The sequence below is a fragment of the Petaurus breviceps genome, unplaced genomic scaffold (assembly GCF_028583685.1).
Source record: "Petaurus breviceps papuanus isolate PSGF00001 unplaced genomic scaffold, PetGlider_PUasm1.0 64, whole genome shotgun sequence".
Lineage (NCBI taxonomy): Eukaryota > Metazoa > Chordata > Mammalia > Diprotodontia > Petauridae > Petaurus > Petaurus breviceps.
Window position 1 is genome coordinate 630,210 of NW_027186428.1, and position 24,634 is coordinate 654,843.

Sequence of the window (24,634 nt, forward strand, 5' to 3'; positions counted from 1 at the left end):
TAAAGACAATCTGTTCGCTTTGGGTCCAAGGACTCCAGGAAACAGGGTTGTATCCCAATAGAGAGCCACAATTAGAGGACAGCAACAATCGACAGAGCTTCCTGCTTTTATACATTCATAGTACATGATTTTAGCTACAGGACCTTTCAGGAAAGCATGTCTGTTTTTTCTAGATATTAGCCTTACTTGTCCCTTATTTGTTGGGAAACCTTGTGAGCGGATGGGGTGGCATTTGTTAAAATCCCCACAATTGAAAATTATTGCAGAAGTCATCTAGTCCAATCTCTACTCAAAGTATGAATCCCACATACAACATCATTAACAATCTGTCCTGTAAACAGTTCATTGCTGGGGGCAGAGCCAAGATGGTGGAGTAAAAGCAGGAACTTGCTTCAGCTCCTTCTCCAACCACCTCCAATACCTGTAAAAAAAATGACTCTAAACAAATTCTAGAGCTACAAAACCCACAAAGTGACAGAGAGAAACAAATCTTCTGCTGACGGCAGCCTGGCAGGCTGACAGGAAGGGTCTGTCTCACTGAGCTGGGAGCCAAGTGCAATCCCACGTGAGCCCAGATCTGGGGTGGCCCCATCCAGTGGCATAAACTGTCCAGAGACTTCAGGAGAGTGAATCACCAGCAGCTGTGGTGGTTTCCAGACTTCTCAACCATAAATGCCAAAGAGAAAGTAAAAGGTCAGTAGGGAACTCTGTTGGAACCAGGTGATGGGAAGAGTGCAGTCTGGCCCCTGCCCCCAGGGCAAGAGGTGGTGGAGGCAGCATGTGGCTGCCTTTGGAGCCCCTGGCCTGCAGATTGTAGGGGGATCAAGCACCTATTCAGAGGGTATTTGCTCTTGCTTTGACCTGCTTGGATCTGGGTCATGGTCTTGGGTGGTGGTCCTGGGGTGTGTGGCCAGTGTGCTAGAGCTTTTGGTGGCTGTAGAGGGGGGTCTCCCTCCTCATAGCCCTGACAACATTTGCGAAACACCAGAAATTTGGGACATGGCTCTTTCCACTCTGGAAGCAGAGTTTTCTACTGTGGCAAACAGCCAAAGAGTTCAAAAGTCAAGTAATTGGCTGGCAAGATGAGCAAGCAGAAGAAGTGCAATCAGACCAAAGAATCCTTTTTTGGGGACAAAAAGGATCAAAACATGGAACCAGAAGAAGACAATGAAGTCAAAACTCCTGCATCAAAAGCTTCAAAGGAAAATATGAACTGATTACAGGGCATGGATGAGCTCAAAAAGGATTTTGAAAATCAAGTAAGAGAAGTGGAGGAAAAATTGGGAAGAGAAATGAGAAGGATGCAAGAAAGTCAAGAAAAGCAAGTCAACAGGCTGACTGAAGAAAATCACACCTTAAAAAACAGACTGACTCAAATGGCAAAAGAGGCCCAAAAAGCCAATGAGGAGAAGAATGCCTTAAAAAGCCAAATTGCCCAGATGGAAAAGGAATTTCAAAAACTCACTGGAGAGAATAATTCCTTCAAAATTAGGTTGGAGCAAATGGAAGCTAATGACTTTATGAGAAATTAAGATACTATAAAATAGATCCAAACAAATGAAAAAATAGAAGGCACTGTGAAATATCTCATGGGAAAAACCACTGACCTGGAAAATAGATCCAGGAGAGATAATTTAAAAATTATTGGACTATCTGAAAGCCATGATCAAAAAAAAAGTCTAGAGGGGCAGCTAGGTGGTGCAGTGAGTAAAGTGCCAGCCCCGGAGTCAGGAGGACCCAAGTTCGGTTACAGGAAGAAACAGTTTGAGAATTGTGGAAACACAATCAGGATAACACAAGATCTAGCAGCTTCTACATTAAGGGATCAAGAGGCTTGGAATATGATATTCCTGAAGTCAAAGGAGCTAGGATTAAAACCAAGAATCACCTACCCAGCAAAACTGAGTATAATGCTTCAGGGGAAAATATGGTCATTCAGTGAAATAGAGGACTTTCAAGCATCCTTGATGAAAAAACCAGAGCTGAACAGAAAATTTGACTTTCAAATACAAGAAGCAAGAGAAGCATAAGAAGGTAAAGAGGGAAAAGAAATCATAAGGAACTTTTTTTTTTTAAGCAATTGGGGTTAAGTAACTTGCTCAAGGTTACATGGCCAGTTATTTCTGGGTGTGGTGCTAAGTGTCTGAGCCCAGATTCGATCCCCAGGTCATCCCAACATGTACCTTCCTACATGGAAAAACAATAATTGTAACTCATAAGACTTTTCTCAGTATGAGGATAGTTGAAGGAATATGTATGTGTGAATATATATGTATGTATAGGAGGGTTTAGGTGTGTATAAATATGTACATGTATACATAGAGGGCACAGGACGAGTTGAAAATGAAGGGATGATATCTAAAAAATAAAATTAAGAGGTGAGAGGAATATATTGTGAGGAGAAAGGGAGAGATAGATTAGGGTAAGTTATCTCATATAAAAGAGGCAAGAGAAAACTGTTACAAAGGAGGGGAAGAGCAGGAAGGTAAAAGGGAATGGGACAACCTTACTCTCATTGAATTTGGCTTAAGGAGGGAATAACATACATGCTTAGTTGGGTATCTTACCCTACAGGAAAATAGAGGGAAGGGGATAAGAAGGGGGATGATAGACAGGAGGGCAGATTGGGGGAGATGGTAGTTAGAAGCACACACTTTTGGAAAGGGACAGGGTCAAAGGAGACAATAGAATAAGTGAGGGGCGGGATAGGATGGAGGGAAATATAATTAGTCTTTCTCAATATACCTACTATGAAAATGTTTTTTGTAACTACACATGTACAACCTATATTGAATTGCTTATCTTCCCAGTGGGGGGGGGGGGGGTGAGGAGGGAAGACAGGAAAAGATGTGGACCTCAAAGTTTTAAAAACAAATGTGTATTAAATTTTTTTTTTAACATGTAACTGGGAAATAAGATATACAGGCACTGGGGTATAGAAATCCAGATTGCCTTACTAGAAAGTTAGGGAGAGCTGGGGATGGGAGGATATAAGAGAGAACAGATTGGAGAAAGGGGTATTCAGTAGGCTTGCTATTTTGGGGTAGGGGAAAGACGGGGAGAAAAATTTGTAACTCAAAATCTTGTGGAAATGAATGTTGAAAACTAAAAATAAATAAATTGGAAAAAATAAAAATAAAAAATAATAGAAAATAAAACAAAAACAAAAAATGAAGAAGCAAGTTTATTCAGACTCTATGAAGTAGGAAATACAAGTATTATTCCACTTTAAATATAAGGAAGAGAAGTTTACTCATAGAGGCCAAGTGCAAGTCCACACACCCAGTCAGAACCAGAGCTCAGACCTAAGCTGAGGTCTTCTGATTCCAAAACCAAGGTTCTTTCCACCCTCCCATGTTGCTTCCCTTACTGTATGTGTCCTTATCTCTCATAACCATGTGGCATCTGGTGTTACTGTGTCTACAACAATAAAATGATTCCATAGTATGACTAGAGTTGAAAGTAGGAGCCTTTTCCTTCCTGTGGGGAGTAAAAGTTCACATCACAAGGTAAAGAGCATTCATTTTGAAAAGAGTAATTGTTACATGTTTGACTTTTTAATATTCTTTACTTTCTGTAGGTGCTGTAAAATTAATCAGTTTGTCATGTGGAAACCAGCATGTCTGGGCCTGTGATTCCAGGGGTGGAGTTTACTTCCGAGTAGGAACCCAGCCTCTAAATCCCAGTTTGATGCTTCCAGCATGGATAACCATTGAACCACCTGCACAGGTAAATGCATTTTTAAAGCTAGTAAGAAACTTACAATTATGTGAATGTAAATGTACTTTTAGAGAAGTTTAAGTATTTTGTTCTAAATAACAACAGATAATTTCTTACATTTCTATAGTTTCTATATCTCCTGGTGATTGCCTTATAAACAGCCCTGTGAATTACTTTATGAGTTAATACTCCCATTTTACAAATGGAGAAACTCTGACCCAGAAATTAATTGACATGCTCAAGGTCACATACCTGATAAATCTAAGAGGTGGGACTTAAACCTTCTCATTCCAAGCCTAGTATTTTACCACACAGTTTCTTCTTATCCTTTTGTTAGAGGCTTTCAGTGTCATAGTAATAGTTTGCCATTTCTAGTTTCTATTTTTGTAGTACAAAATACTTTCATGGGCATCATCTTATTTTATTCTTAAAATAAAACAACCTTGTGAATTAGACAAGGCAGAAATTATCTTCCCCATTTTGCAGAAGAGGAAACTGGAGCTCAGAGTGATGAGATAATTTGCCAGAGGTATCTGTCTAGTAAATATAGATCTGAAATTTGATCCCAGTGTTCCTAACTCCTAGAACAGTGGACTTTCCAGTGCATCACACTGTACCTCTAAAACTATCAATAGAGATATGAAATAGGTTGCAGTATAGTGAAATTTCCTTAATATGTGCCTTGATAACTTAGGATTTGTGATGATTAAAGAGTTTTAGACCTTGAAAGGAATTTGGAGATAATCTTATGCAAATCCCCTATTTTATAATATTATATTGTTGCTTTTTTATATTATCACTTCCCAACATCTTCCTACTTCTACTTCTTCCCCACCACCACTACCATTGACCATGTCTATATTCAGAGTATCTAGCAGAGAAATATGTTTCATCATCAGACCCCTTGAAATCAAAAGTAGTCATTACATTCATCTTAATTCAGATGTGATGTTATTTTCCTTTATGTTATTGTGTCATTTAATTGTATATGTTGCTCTCTTTGTTCATAGGAGTATTTTAAAGTTTCTCTTAATTCCTGTAATTGTTGTTTCTTATGGCATAGTAATATTCCATTGCTTTTAGATACCACCATTTATTCAGGCATTTCCCAGTCAGTGGGCATCACTTTCCTTCCAATTCTTTGATACCACAAAAAATATCACTATAAATATTTGTAATTAGACCTTTCTCTTCTATCTTTGTCTTGCTTGAGGCTGTATGCCTGTATCAAAGGATGTGAACAATTTAGTCATTTTTCTCCCATAATTATAAATGGCTTTTGAAACTGTTGGACTAATTTATGACTACATAAACAGTATACATATATATGTATATATATATATATGTGTGTGTGTGTGTGTATGTATGTATGTGTATATATATATGTGTATGTGTGTATACACACACACACACACACACATCTTTCTTTCTAGAGTACTCCAAACATTTACTATTTCTGAATTTTACCATCTTTGCCAATTTGTTGAGTTGAAGTAAAACCTTGGAGTTGTTTTAATTTTAATTTATCTCAGTAATTTGAAGCATTTTTCATATGGCTGTTGATAGTTTTCTTTTTTTGAAAATTGTTTGTATACTTTGCCTCTGTCTCCTGGGGAATGACTTATGGTCTTAATTATATGTGATATTTTCCTACATATCTAGAATTTCAGACTTTGAAATCTGATGAAAATATTTTTTCCTCAACTGACAGTTTCCCCTCTTCTCATAGCTGCATTGATTTTGTTTGTGCGAAAAAAAATTTTTTTTTTAATTTTATGCAATCAAAATTGTCTGTTTCATCTTTCATGATCTTTTCTGTCTCTTCTTTGGTTAAGAATTCTCCCTGACCATCATTATGAAACGTACTTCCTTCCGTTATCCTCTAAAATTTTTTAGGTGACCTCATATTTAATTTGTACCCATAAGCATAATATACATAATACATCATGCTTATATAAACCTATTTTTTTTTTGCCAAATTACCACATTTTTCTACTTGTTCTTGTTGAATAAGTAATCATTTCTGTAGTTGTTTGTTTGCAACAATGTGAGTTTATTAAATGCTGGGCTAATAGATTTGATTGCTTCTTGGTCTTTGTTATCTAGTCTTCCACTCATCTATTTATTTTTTAAAATTCATATTAAATAGTTTTGATTATTATGGTATTTCAGTAGTTTATCTAATAGTCCTAAGCCCCCTTCATTTTTAAAAAAAAAGATCTTCTTTGAGATTGTAGACCTTTTAGGCCTACAGATAAGTTTTGTAATAATTCTGTCTCATTCTATAAGGTAAACTCTTAGTAGTTTGGCTGTAACACTAGTTCTCTAAATTTGTGTGGTATACATTTAGTCCTATAACTTAATTTAGGTAGTATTGTTATTTTATTATGTTGGCATGATCCAACCATAAACAATGAGTTTCTGTTTCAATCTTCCTTTATGTACCTCCTCCTTATGGTACTTTTATGTACCTCATTTTAAGAATGAGGAAACTGCTGTTAGGAGATAAGAGATAATTTGGCCAAATTCACATCTGGACCTAGAATCCAGTGCTTCCAATTGCAAAGCAGTTTCTGTTTATGCTATATTATCTTGACTCCTCTAATTTCCATAGCGCATCTTTATGCCAACAGTAAGGTATGCTAAGCAAATTATTAATGTTAACCAGATTGCAAAGTGTATTTAAAGTGTTTTAGAAGCCATGGTCTACAGCATTTGTATGCTATATGTACCAATTATAAATCATTCAATTTTAAACATTTATTAATTGCATATTATATGCAAGGCATTGGTACAAAAAGAAAGATAAAATCATCCCTGCCTTTAAGGATATTACATTCTACTGGTGGGAAAATATATTATGAACACAAATAATGGGGGTGGGAAAGGCAATTTGAGGAAATAAAGGAAAATTCATTTGTTTAAGCATTATGTAGGTGTCGGGGCACTGTGCTGATTGCTAGGGATAAAACGACAAAAACAAAATAGCCCCTGCTCTCAAGGAGCTTTTATTCTGCTAGGAAGAAACATCCTTAACAAAGCTTATATAATTATGTGTAATTACTATGCATAGCATATAACTATATATATATAGTTACTAGGAGGAAGGGGACAGGGCACTTGCAACTCTTGTGTAGGAGGTAGTACTTGAGCTGAGCCTTGAAAGAAGCAGGAGATTCTATGAGTCAGCATTGATGAGGAGGGATTGTATTAAAGGCATGGGGAGATGGAATGTTATGTACATACAAGAAACTATAAATAGGTCAGCTTGACTGGACAGTAAAGTACAGGAATCAATCAACAAACATGAATTTATTAACTGTTTATTATGTTTCAGGCACTGGGGACTCAAATACAAAGAATGAAACAATTCCTATTCTTAAGGAGCAGAGAAAGAGAACAAGGACGTATACAAATTTATTCAGAATAAGTATAAAGAGAATAAATACTGAATAATTAAATATAAGATAGAGAGGGCACTAGCAGTTGGGGAGATTGTGAAAGCTTACTGTAGGTGGTATTTGTGCTACAATTTGTAGAAAAAGATTCTATGAGATAGACATGAAGACTAAGTGCACTCTAGCCATTGGGGACAGCCACTGTATTGGCATGATATGGAAGATGGAGTGCCATTTGGGCTGGATCATAGAGTGTGGAAGTAATGAAAAGTGAAGGTGAAAAGATAGGTTGGGGCTGGGTTGTGAAGCACTTTAAAAGCTAAAGCAGAGAATTTCTGTTTCATCACAGAGAGGGAGCCACATGATCAGAGAGGAGTCACTTAGGCAGCAGAATGGAGGATGGATTGTAGTGTGAAAAGAATTAAAGTATGGAAACCAAATTAGGATACTTTGCAATAATCTAGGTGACAGGTGAGGGCCTGAACCAATCAAGGTGATAGTTCTGTGAGGATGTAGAACACGCTGGGTATGATAGACACTGTGGAGGAGAAAAGGCAAGATGTGGTAATTGATTGAATGTTAGAGTAAGGGAGAGTGAGGAATTCTGGATGAACACCAAGGTTACTAACCTGATTGTCTGGAAAAAATAGTGATGTCTTCATCACAATTAAGGAAGTTTTGGCAAAGGGGTAGATTTTGGGGAAAAAAATTGTTTCTCTTTTGGGTATAATGAATTTTTATGTCTCCAGGACATCCACTTTGAAATGAACAATATTCAGTTCTTGATGACCATGGTATAAAAACTCCCGTGGGTAATATGACCTGAAAAAGCAGAGAGGGATAGAAGACTAGAGATTATAATAAGGACAGAAGGTAGATCTAGGAGGGATGAGGGACCAGGAAAGAGACAGGAAGTTATAATCAAATAGGAATCGTGAAGGTAGAGGGAACACATGGTTGGTGATGCTGAGATCAGGATCATCATGTGACTGAGATGGAGTGAAAAATAAACATCAGAGGACTACAGGTGGATGAAGAACTGGTGGCTTAGGTTTTTGAGAGTCATCAAGATGTAAATTGAAGTCCTTAAAAATAAAGGTAAGGGTTATGGTAGAAAGAATGACTTTGAAAAAGGGAGAATGCCTTCGGGGGCAGGAAATAAAAGACACCAGGACCTCTGGGTAAGGTGATATATTTGGGTGGGGGTTCAGAGGAGAAGTAGTCATAGGGTCATAGAAAGAGAGCACAGAAAGGTCATCAAGCCTGACCCTTTCATTTTACTTTATTTTACTTTTTTTTGTGTGCTCTTTTTGGAGGGAGGAAAGCAGAGCAATTTGGGGTTAAATAACTTGCACAAGGTCACACAACTAGTAAGTGTTAAGTGTCTGGGGCCGGATTTGAACTCAGGTCCTCCTGACTCCAGTGCTAGTGCTCTATTCACTGCACAACCTAGCTGCCCCTAACCATTTCAAATTGAAACTTAGGGAAGCTAAGTGACTTGTCCAAAGCCATGCCAAAAGTAAGCATCAGAGATGTGATTCAAAGCCAGGTCCTCCAATTCCAGCATTCTACCCACAGAACCAGGCTGCAGGGAAGAAAAGTAGGTAAAGACTATACCAAAGTAGCTAGGTGACTTTTTGGTCTTTCTTGGCAAAGTGGCTGTGTCTTTTTATGCTCTAAAGCAACTCCATTCAGCAGCATCATAGGAGAAAGCATGGAGAGAGTGTAAGATCTGCAGGGATGGAAGGAGTTACCATATTGCTAAAATAATTATTACATTAAAGTATTCACTTCATTTCTAAACTTCTAGGACCAACAGAGTCCTACAAGATCTGGGAGCTCCAAGAAACGAATGAGGGGGATGTTTGGAGATGGAGAGAACTCTCTTCTGACCAACTGTGCCTGATCCTAAATGACCCCAAACAGGAGATTTTTCTCTATGTGGAGGGTTTTACATGAGAGCCTCTTAAGAATTAATAATCTAGGAAGATTAGGCTATAATCTTGACTTCAGAGTAAACTGCCAACTCAAGTGTGTTTGATGGATGGACTGGGGAGAGACTTGAGGCAGGCTATTGCAGTAGTCCAGACATGAGGTGATAGGGCCTGCACCAGAATGGTGGCAGTGTCAGAAGAGAGAATTGGGCCTGTTGGAGAGATGTGGCAAAGGTGACATTGACAGGCTTTGGCAACAGATTAGATTTGGGGGTGAGAGAGAGTGAGCAGTCAAAGATGACTCCTAGGTTGTGAACCTGAAAGACTGGAAGGATAATGTTGCCCTAGATATTAATAAGAAAGATAGGAGGCAGGAAAGCTGAATTCAGTTTTGGACATGTTGAGTTTAAGATATCTACTGGACATCCAGTTCATGATATCTGAAAGGTAATTGGAGATGCAAGATTGGAGGTCAGAGAGTTTGGGAGAAGATGGATAGATTTGAGAATCATCAATATAGATAGTAATTAAATCCGTGGGAGCTGATGAGATCAAGTGAAATAATAATATAGAGGAAGAAGAGAAGGGGACTCAGGACAGGCCCTGAGGACATCTGCAGTTAGAGTCTGATCTGGAGGAAGATCCAGCAAAGGAGGCATAGGAGTACACTGATAGGTAGGAGGAAAACCAGAATAGAGTGGTGTCTTGAAAACCTAGAGAGAGGAGAGTATCAAGGAGGAGACAGTGATCAACAATGTCAAAGGCTGCAGAACCATCAAGGAGTGTGAAGATTGAGAACAGGCCATTGGACATGGCAACTAGGAGATCTTTAGTAACACTGGAGAAAAAAAGTTTCAGTGAAATGATAAGGTCAGATGCCAGAGTGTGAGGGATTAAGAAGCAAGTGAGAGGAGAGAAAGTAAAGGCACTGGTTGTAGCTGGCCTTTTCTAGGAGTTTAGCTACAAAGAGCAGAAGAGATATAGGACCATATTGGAGAGGATAATACCATCAAGTGAGAGGTTTTTGAGAATGAGGGAGACATGGACATGTTTTTAGATGGTAGGAGTGGAGCCAGTAGACAGAGAAATTGAAAATAAGTGATAGAGTAGGAATGACCAGAGGGGGTTGGAGAAGACAAGCTGGAATGGGATCACTTGACAAGGAGACAAGGCCACATATTTTCATGTGAGATGTGTGAAGAGGGAGAAAGTATCAAAAGGCACTTGAGTGATAAAAAGCTGCCTTATGTTGGCGATGTGGAATGTATTGCTTTGGGTAAGATGGAAGACACCCAACTCAGCCCCTTTCTGCTTTCACTTGAGACATGCTGTGCCTAAGAGGAGATGAAAAGGTTCAAATGGTGTGGTCAGAGGAAAGCCTGGTTTCTCTTATCCCTGAGGACACTGGAAGCAATAGACTCCCTGCATAGTGGAAAGTTACTTAGGGTCAGATGAAAGATGCCCAGCCTACCCCCTTGCTGCCTTCACTCAGGGGATACTGTGCCCAGCAGAAGATGGAAGGCACATGGCACCGTCAGAGGAAGTCATTCCTGCCAAAGGTCACATTCTGGGACTTTTATTAAGTAGCAAACCAATTCAAAAGCCAAGCATTCCAACATCTGGAAGCATACAAGAGAGACAGAAATAGGCTCTATAACATTAGAAAGACATCCCTAACCCTCAGTGCAGTCATCTGGGGACTTGAATTGCCTATCAGAATATGCCTGTTGCTGTGCTATACATGTCCTCATAAGTTGAAATCTGAAGTTTCAGAGGCTTCAAGTAGTGGTTTCAGTAGACTGCTGCTAGACTTAATCACCATTAGCCTGCTGGGAAGTCCTGCATTTTTAGAGTAACTGAACTTCTTGAATCCCCTTAGGTCTTGGTTTCCTACCCCAGATATTCCACTCAATACATATATGTGGGCCTCAAGGTTAGAACTGAGTCCCCTGCCCCTCCAACCCTCCTCTGCTCTTAGACTTAGAGCCACACAGCTAAGTTTTTGGAACTTGTTCCTTGCTTTGTATGTAGCTAGGGTCTCTCTCACTCTCAGCCATCCCTCTTCCCTGGAACTGTGACCTGAAACTGGATAACGGGCAGCAGAGCTGTTAGCTAGTACCCGTTCTTTTTCTCAGTGCTGGTTCAGGGGAGAGATCCCCTGAGATCTCTTTCTAGCCCAGGTCATCAGTCACAGTCCCCGTATCATCCCTGGGTTCTAAGAAACGCTTCTGGGCAGTTTCTGCCCCAGGGTCCAGACCTCTTATCTTCCTAAGCTGCCTCACTTACTGTGACTTTTTCTTGGCTTTCCCAATCAGAATTTAATCTGGTATGTTTTCTAGACTGTTGTGGAGGAGGTATATTGGGTGAGCTGAGCAAAAATGGTGATTCTCACTCCTCCATCTTGACTTCACCTCCTCTTGTACAGAACAGTGGACAGAAAGCTAGACTTGGAGTCCGGAGACCTGGTTTGAATCCTACTTCAGATACTTATTAACTCTTAAGATTTTTTTGTTATTCAGTCATTTCAATTATATCTGACTCTTTGTGACCCTATTTGGGGTTTTCTTGGCAAAGATCCTAGAGTAGTTTGCTGTTTCTTTCTCTATCTTTAAAAAAAAAAATAGATGAGGAACTGAGGCAGAGTTAAGTGACATGCAGCTAGTGTGTCTGAGGACAGATTTGAACTCAGGTAGATGAGTCTTCCTGACTCCAGGCCCAGCAGTCTGTGCACTATGGCACCACCTAGCTGCCCTGTAAAATTAGCCATTCAGAGTCTCGTTTTCCTTATCTCTAATGGCATTAATAATACATTCACTACCTGCCTTACAGAGTTTTGAGAAAAATGCTACAAAATGCTTTGAAAACTAAGGAGCTATATAAATGTGAGTTTTTATCAAGTAACCTATTGCCTTCTTTGAGATAATATATTTGAAAGTAATAAAACTCCATTTTTAAAAAAAAAACCTTGAAAATATGATTTGGGTCTTTTATTAATTACCGTGGTCAACTTTTATACCTTCTTCACCTCCCATTCACCCTTTGTTAGCATCAGTTATGGAAACTCCAAATTGGAAGGGACCTCAGAGATCATCTAGTCTAATCTATATTGAAACAGGGTAATGACTACCTTAAACTACTGTTCAGCTCTGACATTTTATTCTAATTATAATGGTTTTCATAACCATCAGTCAGTCAACAAACACACTAATCACCTACTCTGTGACAGACATTGTGAAGATAAAAAGAGAGACAAAGAAATAGTTTCTGCTCTTGAGAAGCTCACAGCCTAATGGGAGAGATATCACATAAGCAACCATGTATAAACAAGGTACAGACAGATGAAGTAGAGGTAATCAGCAGAGGGGAGGTGCTAACATAAGGGGGATCAGGAAAGACTTCTTTTTAGATGATGGAATTTAATCTATGACATGAGAGAAACTGGGGAAGCTAGGAGGCAGAGATGAGGAGGGAGAGAATTCTGTTTGGGGGGTTTCTTTGGTTATAACTGTCACGGTTTTAACTTTTAGACCTCTTCTGTAATTAATAATCAAAACTATTCAAACTTGGCATGTTGGGAGGAAAGTTGTTTTCCATTCATTTCCTTTCTTGAATTTTATTGATATGTTTTCAAAGCCTACATGGTTTCTTTACATAATTTTACCTATCTGTTCTACCTCTAGAGCATAATTTAACAGTGCTTGAAAATGTAATTGGTTTTGTTGCTATGGTAAGTATGTTTCTAAGTGAATACTTGCAATTAAGTAGCTTGTTTTATTGTGGGATGTTTGTTCAAGGATGTTCATTGTGAGGTTGTTGGAGAGCCCGTGAGGTTGCTGGGTACAGAGTTGCTATACACCTGGCACATAAACGATCAGTACTTGAACAAAAAATGCTTAAAATGAAGAGCAAAGGGAATTGAATCTTATATAACAGCCAGAGGGTTTGTGGAATTCTGAAGTTCTAAACTTTTTAAAGCTTATAATGCAGAATATTCATGGTGATGGAGTCAGGTGTTCTCACAGAACTTAACAGCACAGAAAGAAGTGCAGGATTCAGTTCAACAGATTTAAAAAAAAAAAAAGGTTCAGGTTCAGGAACAGAGTATTCAGTACTATGTACAGAAAGGTACTAGCCAGAATGACAAAGGATAGAGGATTTTATTTCGCAGAAACTGTGGAAAGCTAGATGAGTTTTTTTCAGTGATCTGCATAATATGTGTGATGTTTGTCATTTTGCCAAAATAGTTGTGACCTAACTACTAAGGCAGTGATAATCATTCAGATTCAGTGAGTTATGCGTGTATTATTTGCAAAGCACTATGATATTATATTAAGGGAGACCTAAGGTTTGGATAAGATGAAATCTCTGACCACTAAAGTTTATAATCTGTGAGGGAAATGAGATCCATACACAGTTAACAGGTCACAGTATCACTTGCTATGTGAAGTCCAGGAAGAAAACTGTTAGTGACTGCAGGAATCAAAGAAGACCTCATGAAAGAGATGGCGCCAAGTTGGCAGCATAGACCAGCATTCTTACCAAGCTCTTCCACCAATCCCTCTATAACAACTATTTTTCCAGCCCAGGATAGTTTAGGAAGGCAAAGAGGTCTGTAGACACTGGGGTAGGGGCTAGGACTACAATACAGTTGGAAGCTTTACCAGCTGTGGGATTTGGAAGAGGTGGTAGCATGGGCCATGCCAGGAGTACTCGGGGATGGTAAGGGATTTAACACCTGGTCAGACAGAGATTCCAGAAGACTCTTGCTAGCTTTGAGTACCATTTGACAGCTCTGTTGTCCATTATCCAATTTCAGGTTGCAATCCGAGAATAGAGAGAAGCAGTTGTAGTTGTGTAAAAACAAGGGCCTTGTCTAGGTGAGAAGCAGAGGGTAGATCAGAACGGCAGTGACCAGACCTTTCCCCAGATCACACCACTTTGGAAGCACTGAAAATGTATAGGCTGCACTAGCTGAAAGCCCAGAAGGTCATGTCCCACAAAGTTAAGCAGAACACGACTCTAATGCAAAGTCCAAAGTCAAGAAATAAAACTGGCAATATTAGCAAATAACAACAACAAAAAGAACTTTACCATAAAAGGCTACTATGGTGACAGGGAAGCTTAAGACACAAACTCAAAAGACAACTGCTTAAAATCAACAAGCAAAGCATCAAAGAAAAATGCAGATTAGACACTCTCTAGATTGGATTGGAAACTCAACAAGAATTCCAGAAGAGCTAAAGAAAGATTTTTTTAAAAGAGCAAACAAAAATTGTTTTAGATATCAAATAGGAGTGGCAGAGAAAAAATTGGGAAAAGAAATGAAAGGCATGTAAGAATATTATGAAAGAATAAGCAGCTTGGTAAATAGGACACAAAAAAACCCTGAAGAAAATAACTTCTTAAAAATTAAAGTTGGCCACATGGTAAAAGAGGTACAGAACCTCACTGAAGAAAATAATTCCTTAAAAATTAGAATTGGTCAAGTGGAAGCTAATGATTCCATGAGACATTAGGAATTAATAAAATTAAGTCAAAAGAATAAGAAAATAGTAGAAAATGTGAAATATCTCATAGGAAAAACAACTGACTTGGAAAACACATCAAGGAGAGATAATTTAAGAATTATTGGATAATCTGAAAGCCATAATCAAAAAAAGAACCTAGACATCAGATTTCAAGAAATTATAAAGGAAAACAGCCCAGATATTTTAGAACCAAAGGACAATGTAGAAATTACTAGAGTCCTCCTGAAAGAAATTCCAAAACGATCATTCCCAGGAATATTATAAATAAAATCCAGAGCTCCCAAATCAAGGATAAAATATTGCATGCACCAGAAATAAAATTTTCAATACTGTTGTAGCCACAGTCAGGATCATAAGGATTTAGCAGCTACTATTCTAAAGGAATGGAGGGTTTATAATATGATATTCTGGAAGACAAAGAAACTAGGATTACAACCAAGAATAATCTAGCTAGCAAAACTAAGTATTATCCTACAGGGGTGGGGGGAAGGGATGGATATTTAATGAAATAGAGGATTTTCAAGCATCCCTAATGAAAAGACCAGAACTGGATAGAAAATTTTACAGTTACACACAAAACTCCAGATAAGAAGAGATGATATTCATGTTGACTTAGAGGGGGGTGGACAGGAAGAGGTGCAGAAGGGAAGATAGATACTGTGTCTGTCTTTCCTGGATTGTAAGTGCAGTCACTCAGAAGTCTGATCTTGCTATTCAGCTTGGGAATTCTGTTCTGATTCCAGACTGAATTAGTTCTCCCCTCCTTAGGCAGCCTGGTAGTTTCCCAGTGCCCAGGCCTCCCCATATCGATGCTGGACTTTGTGCAGATAATGGATTCATTTAGCTCTGCTCCTTCTCAGATCTTTTGAGCTCAAGTATTATACCTCCCTGGTAGCAAGGAAGTCAGAAGGATCTGAATTCAAATGTGGCCTCAGACACTTGCTGGTTATGTAACCCAGGGTGAGTCATTTTAACCCTGTTTGCCTCAGGAAATAAATCACTTTTGCCAAGAAAACCCCAAACGGGGTCATGAAAAATCAGACATGCCTGAACCACAACTGCTGTATATATTTCTGTAGGTATTGAAGGCTTGCGGATTGCATGATCTGCCTTGTGACATAAGACAAAGCTCCACACTAAATTTAATTTTATTTCTTTAGCCACAACTCTTTTGTCTTAACCACATTAAAAAAAATATTCAATACTTCTATATATTTTAAGACTAAGGCTAAATCTTAAACTTTTAAAAAGCTTTGGAAAGGTGACTAGTATAGAGAAGAGAGTCAGAATTAGAGCACAATATAATGGAAAGCATTGGATTCCAAACTGAAAGACCTGAATTCTGCCTCTAAAGGTTCTAATTTTGCCACTGACTAATTTTGTGAATTTGGTCATATCCACTTCTGCTACACTTATCCAAAGCTTCAGTTCTGTGGCCTATAAAATAAGGGCTTAGACTACTTAGATTATCATTACTAGAGGATAACCAAGGTTTCTTTCAGCTTCAGTTTTCTGGAATCAGTTACAGAATTGCAGAGGTGGGAGAGAACTCAGAGACCATTGAATCCAACCCATACACAAATCTGTCTACACAGTGCCCACTACCTCCCCTTTAGTGTCTATCAAACTTCCAACAGTTTTTTGAAGCAGGTGCTATTTTTTTTTATAAATGAGTCTTGAAAATGTTACATGATGGGGGCGGCTAGGTGGCGCAGTTAATAGGGTACCGGCCCTGGAGTCAGGAGGACCTGAGTTCATATCCAGCCTCATACACTTAACACACACACACACATACACACACACACACACACACTAGCCATGTAATCTTGGGCAAGTCACTTAACCCCAATTGCCCTCAAAAAAAAAAAAAAGAAAGAAAAGGTTACATGATGTTCCAGGGTCATATAGCAAATAAGTGACAGAGGGGACTCAAACTAGTTCTGCTCACTCCAAATTCACTACTACTCTTATCTCTCTAGCTCCCTCCCTGTCCCATTCACTCACTATTTCCCAAACTTCTCCCAGTTTCCTACCTCTATATCTATGCTCAAGCACAATTTAATTTACTGTCCATCTCATTTTCCTGACTCCACCAGTACATATACCTCCACAAAGCCTTCTCTGTTGCACTCCCATCCATAAATGATCTCCTGAGCTCCCCTTCTACCGAACTTATAACAAGAGTAGTAACAATCCCTTACTTTTATAATATGGGGTTTGTTCACATGGTGCTTTTCTCACAATAATGCTATAAATGAGATTGTTGCTGTTAAGTCATTTCAGTCATGTCTGACTCTTCATGACCCTATTTTGGGTTTTCTTGGCAAAGATACTGGAGTCTTTTGCCATTTCCTCCTCCAAGCCAAGAAGAGTTGGACACAGCTGAAAAGACTGAACAACTGTTAAACATTAAAATATACAAACAAGGAGTTAGTGAAGGATGAGTAAAGTGTGAGAATACTGGAAAGATTGGAAGGGACAAAAGGGCCAAGTTATTTTTTTTTAAGCAATTGGAGTTAAGTAACTTGCTCAAGGTTACACATCCAGTCATTTCTGGGTGTGGTGCTAAGTATCTGAGCCCGGATTCGATCCCCATCCCAACACTGGGGTGGGTGCTCTTACTCACTGAGCCACCTGGCCACTCCAAAAGGGCCAAGTTATGAAGAGATTAAAATGACAAACAGAGGAATTTATGTTTGATCCTGGAGGTAATAGGGAGCCACAAAAGCTCATTGAATAAAGAGATAACACACTTCCATGAGATTACATTCATTAAAGTGAATAAAGGGATGGATTAGAGGGAAAAGAGACTAGAAGGATAAGAAGACAGCTTATATAGTAGTGCAGGTCATTCCATTAGTTCCTTTCAAGAAGGAAGGTTCCATATCTGGCAAGGGAAAAGGATATTCAACTGTGATAGTACCATTACAAGCATATGTTAGAATAAGAGTGGCATGTATTATGTTGAAAAATTCCGTTCCTAGCTTTACCAGTGACTTTATGTCATTGCTGCTGGTGTCCATGATATTTAGAGGGATAACCAGCCAAAACACAGAGTAATAGCTGCAGCTATAGGTGAAGAGTGGGAAAAAAAAATGCCCACAGTGCTTAGTGATGGGAGTGTAACATCAGCAGGATGCAGTTAATCCAGAGTTGTAGCTAAGAATGAATGAGATATGGGTTGTCTACAGTGACTGTTTTGGCACTGTACAACTTAAGTGTTAATAATGGCAGCCCAGTTTTGCTTCTTAATATATTGATTATTTCCTACTCTCCCTTTCTTGCCATAAACCTTTCCCAGAAAACCACAATAAAGATCTTCTCCCAAGTGTGACCTCTTGTCCTTGCTCAGATTTCTCCCTCCACCAAAGGCAGTGGTAACCTGGGTTCATTCCAGTGGAGGTGTATCTTGAGCTGAACCCAGGCTCTGACAGGTTCTTAAAAATGTTAATTACCTAGTATGTGCAAGATGCTGAGCTACAAATATAAATACAATATACTTCCAGAGTTGATAGAGCATGTAGTCTACTCAGGGCTATGAGAGAGGCAGCTTGGCACAATGGAAAGGGCATAAGTGCATAAGTCAGATGTCCAGGGTTTAAATCCCACCTCTGACATGTAATGACAAGTCAGTCTCAGTTTCCTCATCTGTAAAATTAGAGAGTTGGCTCTAAATAGTTGATTGCATGGCCCAGAGTTAAGTTCAGGGGCTTTCATTTGCTGTGTGACCTTGGACAAATGACTTTATGTCTTACCATTCCCATTCTAAAAACAAGGATGATAATAATAGTTGTATTGTCCATCTCATGAGAATCAACTAAGATAATATAAGCACAGTACATTTTGAATCATGTTCTATAAGACAAGTTAATAAATATCTTCCTTCAAGGTTTCACTCAAATGCCACCTCATTTATGTGGCCTTCTCTGATACGGGGGACAAAAGGATGGGTATGTGGGAAATTTTCCAAGTCGTTTCAGCACAGCTCTTGCTGTAGTGACCTAGTAACAAGGTATATAACTGTTGGGACCCCATGTAGAAGGGTCAAGTTGGAAACTTGCTCATTGGAGGGAGAAGAGTGGTGTGGGGAAACACGCTCCATGATGGGCTACCATGGAGAGATTGGAATACTGCCCATCTTCCTACCCTTCTGTTGATCACATAACAAGTAGGTCACCTATTGTGTTCAGGCCATAATTCCTCAGGTGCCTCCTGTTTTGGAGGCCACTAACCCAGGGCACTGAGAAGTTTTAGTGACTTGCCCAAGCTCACACAGCCAATGTTTCAGAAGGTAGGACCTGAATCCAGGTCTCACTTGCTCTTAGGCTGGCTTGCTCCCTGTTGCCACTTACAGGTCCTCCCTTTACCTCCATCACTCAGTAATCTTTCTTCCTTTGAAGTTCATGCTATTCATATTTACCATCCAGTCAAAGTCATAGTAGCTATTGTCTGTAGACCCCCAGGTCATTCTCATTACTTCTTCAATGGGTTTGGTACATGGCTCACAATTTTTCTCTTCTGTTGAACTCCTGCCCTCATACTAGGATACTTAAACATGCATCTTGACTCTCCCTCAAACACTATATAGACTAAGTCTATACTTAGTTTCTCTCCCTACTCACTTCCCATGAGATACTGTCTTTACCCGACCTCAGCCACACATAAAAATGACCATGCCCATAATCTTGCCATCACCTACAGATGTACCACCTCCATGTTCAAGAATTCTGAAGTCCCTTTATCTGACCAAAAACTGACTTTTCACCTCTCACCTTTATAAGGGTCCTTCCCCTGTAAAACCCTACTTTGTCCACAGTAGGATTTCCAACCCCTTGATCCCTCAGTTCTCCGGACCTTCTCCCTTGCACTACCACTCTCTTCTCTTTTCTCCATCTTGATCCCTTAGTGAACCTTTTCAACTCCACACTATCGTCTTCTCTTCAATCCCTACCTCTTTTATCATATCATTGATTATGCCCAGCCAAGCCTCAGCCTTGGATCACTCCCACCATTCATCACCTTTACTCTTACACGCTGCTGAAAGAAGGTGAACTTAGCACATAGTAGGTGCTTAGTAAAGGTTTATTGATTGACTGAATGGTTTTGATCTATGACATCACATTACCTCTTGTATATTTTTGTAAATAGGAGTCACTGCCATTGTAACAAATTCTAGATTATCATAGTTAACTGAAGCCATGAAACCACAAATTGAAATACATACGTAGCTCACTTGACAAGACTACAGCCTAGCCTTTTTAACTTCTAAGCCCTATGCTCTTTCCAGTGTCATTTTAGCTGGCATCTCCAGTCTTCTTTTGCCAAAGTTGTAATGACAAGTACTTATTAAGCTCCTGCTACATCTAAGGCGCTAGAGGTACTACAGAAACAAAGACAAAAATGAAATAGCCCCAGCTCTCATGAAGCTCATACTCTGTGGGGAAGACAATACGTACGCATAGAAGTGTATGCAAAATACATACAAGATGATTTTAGTGTAGGAGGAGGCATTAGCAGTTGTGGGGAAAAGAAGAGGCCTCATGTGGCATTTGAGCCGAGCTTTGAATGAAACTGAGGATTCTAAGAGGAAGAGGTTAGGAGTGAATGCATTTCAGGTTTAAGGGGTGGGTGATGTGAAGGCATGGAGACAAGAACATGACTATTAAATCTGGAATTCAGTCCCAGGCTCCTGATTTTATATCAAGTCCTTTTTTTCTACCATATGAGGCAGCCTCCCTGTTCTAAGAGAGAGTTGTTCTTGGAAGATTTGCCATTTGAACAAAGTGTCTTTCAGTTCTCCTCAGCTAACATTTATTAAAGGCCTACTTTTTGCAGTCTATTATCTAAGTCAGAAACCGGTTGTTAGGAACCCATTAGTCATATGCATTTCTTTCTTTCTGTTATCTATAATGAACAGCATTTTGGCCACACATTTCTTTGTCATAAATTATGTGCTGTTGATGTAAGTTTTGATTTTCTTATTGGGAAAGTTGGGACGAGGGCAGGTAGATTTCAATTCATATTCATGGGTTGATTGTGCTGGTCTGAAGCATCAGAGTGCTCATGTGTCAGTCGTGTCAGTCCAGTCACATTGAAGGTTTGAGTCCTAGTCAAAGAAGGAGAGAACACATGCAGCTGATCAAAGCTTTTTTTTTTTTTTTGGCATGGATCCATGAACTCTCATTGCCACTCCTGTTCACCAGAGGAGTTCCAAACACTGGAGTACATTTAGAAGTATCTGCTTCTAATGGAAATTAACAGTCTTCTAGTAAGTGGCATGACATTCAGGTGGGCTGCCTGCTGATAGGAATTTCAGAGTTAGAACTTTGTCTACTGCCATTGGGATTTTCCTCCAGCTTTGACCAAGCTTGAGGACCCACATTGTTCATGAGTTGGTACAGTGGGCTAACAGTGGTTAGATTTTCAGTTTCTAGCAGCATCCATCAGCAAAAGTTATGGTCTGAACAAGTTAGATTTTAGCATTACAAAATAAAGAAAAGAATTAGAGTTTTCTAATCATAGGGCCAGCATCATAGAACTCTTGAATAGGGTCTCTAAAGCACAGCTGTGCTCCTGCATTACAAACAAACCAGCCAAGGCATAAAGTTATGTTAGATTACAAAAGTATAGCCTCTTTTAAGGCAAGGTAGGCATTACATTAAGCACCAGTTGCTGAGGTGTGGAAGGGTCTTATCTGGACCAGATGGAGGTTGTAAACACAACAAAGGAACAGTTCTAAGAAGTGTCAAGTGCAGTGACTCGTGAATTGGGGCATGCTCAGCCATGAAGCAGCCTGCTGAAATATGTTTCATAGAACACAAGGGGCCTGTAATGACAAGGTTTTCAGGAATATTACAGTGACCTCTTTAGAATGAGAATATAAGAGTTTGAATGAATTAGATATTACCTAAATTTTCATTTTACAGATGAAACAGCCTAGGCCTAGAGAATTAAAGTGATTTGTCCAAGGTCACATAGCTAGTGAGTGGCAGTACTCGAAATCTAACTCATGTCTTCAACTTCAAGTTTAGTATTTTTCTCCCATGTCATGTCATCTATAGATCAGGGGTTCTTAACTCCCAGAGAATACACTTATAGATTTCAGGGAGTCTGTGTACTGGGATAGGGGAAAAAAATGCATTTTTATTTGCACTAACTTCTAACTGAAAATTTAAATTTCCTTTAATTGTGAATTTCTCTTAAAACCATTATTCTGAGAAGAATCCTTAGGTTTCACCAGATTACCAAGGGGAAAGGACTATGTCACAAAAAAAGTTAAGAATCCAAACTCTAGATCAGCTGCTGAACCCTTTGCATATAATTATGTCCTTGATAGTATCTTAGCAATTGACAAAGAAGAATCTGTAAGTCTGAAGAATACAACTACGTGATTTTTTCATTTAGGTTTATATCACACTCCTGTAGTGGTCTTTTGAGGACATGAGATAGCTTAGTTTCCCCTCCCTTATGAAATTAATATTTAAAGAAAATCTTACAATTTGAAAAATACCTTTTATCTCTGAATATGAAATTACTTAATCCCTCATCTCTATGTAGTTGGTAAGTATTCTATACCCTTTACATGTATACATATTTGTACACAGAAACTTTCTCAAGGTTATCCAATTTATAATCTGTGATTACTATTTAATTTGTCTAATAACTACTTAGGGATCAGAGTTCTGTAAAAATAGAAGGACTAACTCATAAAATACAAAGCTCCCCATTCCCTGGAGGTGTATAAAAGACTGAATAACTGTAGCAGGAATGTTGTCAAGAAAAATTCTTGCTTAAAGTAGAGATTGTGGTAAATTACCTCTGAGATACATTCCAATTCAGAGATTTTTTAAGTATACAGTCTTCAAAAAAATTTATAAACCACATTTAGATATCTTAAATACATCAAATATATATATATATACATACACACATCATTGTCTTTATCTCTTACATATTGTGAGAGACAATAATTAGAATGACATTTCTTTGTGTAAACTTTGAGGACTAACAGTTTAATTTTTTTTTAAAGTTGATCCTACTGCACAAAGTGCCTTACAGACTACAAAAAGTTTTTCTTACCACAACCCTATGAGGTAGGTAATGTAAATATTACCATCCTCATTTTAAAGGTGAAAGAACTTAGGCTGACACAACTAGTAAGTGTCAGAAAAGGAACTTAGAGACAATCTAACTCTAAGGCCAGTGTTTTTCCCCACCATACCATCATGCCCTTGGTTTTTTCCACACACAGTGATCCCATTCCATCCTGCCTCCTCCAACAGATTGTTCCTACTCTCTGACTTGTTTTCAGTCTGCCTCACAGGAAAAACTTCATCTTTGAAAAAATATAGATCAGTAGATAACGGAGGGATTGTTGAGAGAGGAGGATTGGTTAAGTAATAGAAGAACAAGGTAGTAGGTAGAAGTAAAGTAGAGGAGTTAGGAGAGAGAGGAAAAAAAGCGATATGTACAAACATAAAAACAAAGATTAGAAGTAGAATCTCTTTACAGGAAAGTATATGTTTATATATATATATGTATATATATATATATAAAGATTTCTCTATATAAATATTTTCATGCTTAATTGTAGCCTGGGGCAGGGGGAGAATGGGGAAAAGGAACAAAGTAAAAAGTGTACAGCAGAGAACAAAAGAAAACCTACAAGGAAACAAGGAAAAGATGGGCAGTTCTCAACATAATGTGCAATATTTAATATATAGGCCTTCTTGAAATGGAAAATTTCTCTATTCAGAATTCTCTCCTGCATTTTGCTATACACATGACATGTTTTTTTTCTTATTTTATATTTGTTTTAGTATTTGACTAAAATTTTAAAAAGATTTTAGAAATATATAGATCAGTTATGGGGAAGTAGGTCCTATTGCCAGCAGAGCACAAGCTTTGGTAGATCCTGCCATGCTGGAAAGACTGCAAGAATGGGCCTATCAAAGGACTATATATCTTCTGTCTGAGAACCTACCTAGTTAAGTAAGTGTAGATGACAGATCTTGGGGTTGGCTCCTGGATGATGAATTTTTCAGCCACAACTACTCATGAAGATCATATAATGAAAAAGAGGGGGTTGAACCTTTGTGGTGGAGGGAAAATCTACACTGATAGAGCCCTGAATCCTTGATGTATCAAAGTAAATGTTGACCCCAACTTGGTGGATAGTACCTGTTCAGTAGGTATTTGTTGGTTCCTAAGCAGATATGCTTTATTAGCTCCAAATAGACCCTCAGAAGCTTGTTCATTTTACCTGACTGATAACTTCATCTTAACTTCCTATTTCTACTAAGGGCAGTACTCTTCTCTCCAGTTACTAGATTCATAATTTTGGAGTCATCCTTAATTCGCCTCTCACTGCCCACATCTAGATAAACTGTGATGGCTCATTGATCATAACCTCCATGGCATCTCTCCCATCTATCACATTCTCTCTGATTGCACATATCCCACCCTCATTCAGGCCTTCATTTCTTCTCTCTAGGACTATTGCAATAACTTCTTTATTGATCTTCCTATTTCCAGTCTTTCCCTTCTCCTAACCATCCTCCATATAGTTACCAAATTGTTATTCTTAGCTATCTACACATGGCTGGATGGTCTGATTCTGTCACTCGCTTGCTCAAGAAACTTCAGACTCACTAGCTCTAGGATAGGGGATTTTAACCATTTTTGTGTCACGAACTCTTTTGGTAGACTGGTGAAGCCCATGGACATCTATCAAAATAATGTTTTTAAATGCATATGATAAAATATATAGGATAATCAAGGAAACCAACCTTACTGAAATATGGTTATCAAAACATTAAAAACAAAAACAAATCAACATACAATTTTCTCTGTTATTTCAAGTGCTCATAGTTTGGCTCTGGTCTACATTTCCGTACTTATTTCACATTCTTCTCCTTCATGCATTCTCTATTCTAGCCATTCTCCTACTTGCTGATCCCCATATATGACTTTATTTCCCACCTCCATGCTTTTGCACCAATTGTCCTCTATTCCTGTAATTCATTTCCTCTTGTCCTCTGTCTCTTAGAATCCC

At 38.7% G+C, this 24,634-nt stretch overlaps 1 protein-coding gene across 2 annotated transcripts in view; it reads left to right on the plus strand.

Annotated features, from left to right (window-relative positions):
* TECPR2 (tectonin beta-propeller repeat containing 2) overlaps positions 1 to 24,634 on the plus strand; it is a 140,516-nt gene that overhangs the window by 105,257 nt on the left and 10,625 nt on the right. For both annotated transcript variants that reach the window (XM_069103739.1, XM_069103738.1), the window contains exon 17: positions 3,581 to 3,729. In XM_069103739.1, coding sequence (XP_068959840.1) covers positions 3,581 to 3,729 — 149 coding nt within the window. The remainder of the gene's footprint in view (positions 1 to 3,580; positions 3,730 to 24,634) is intronic.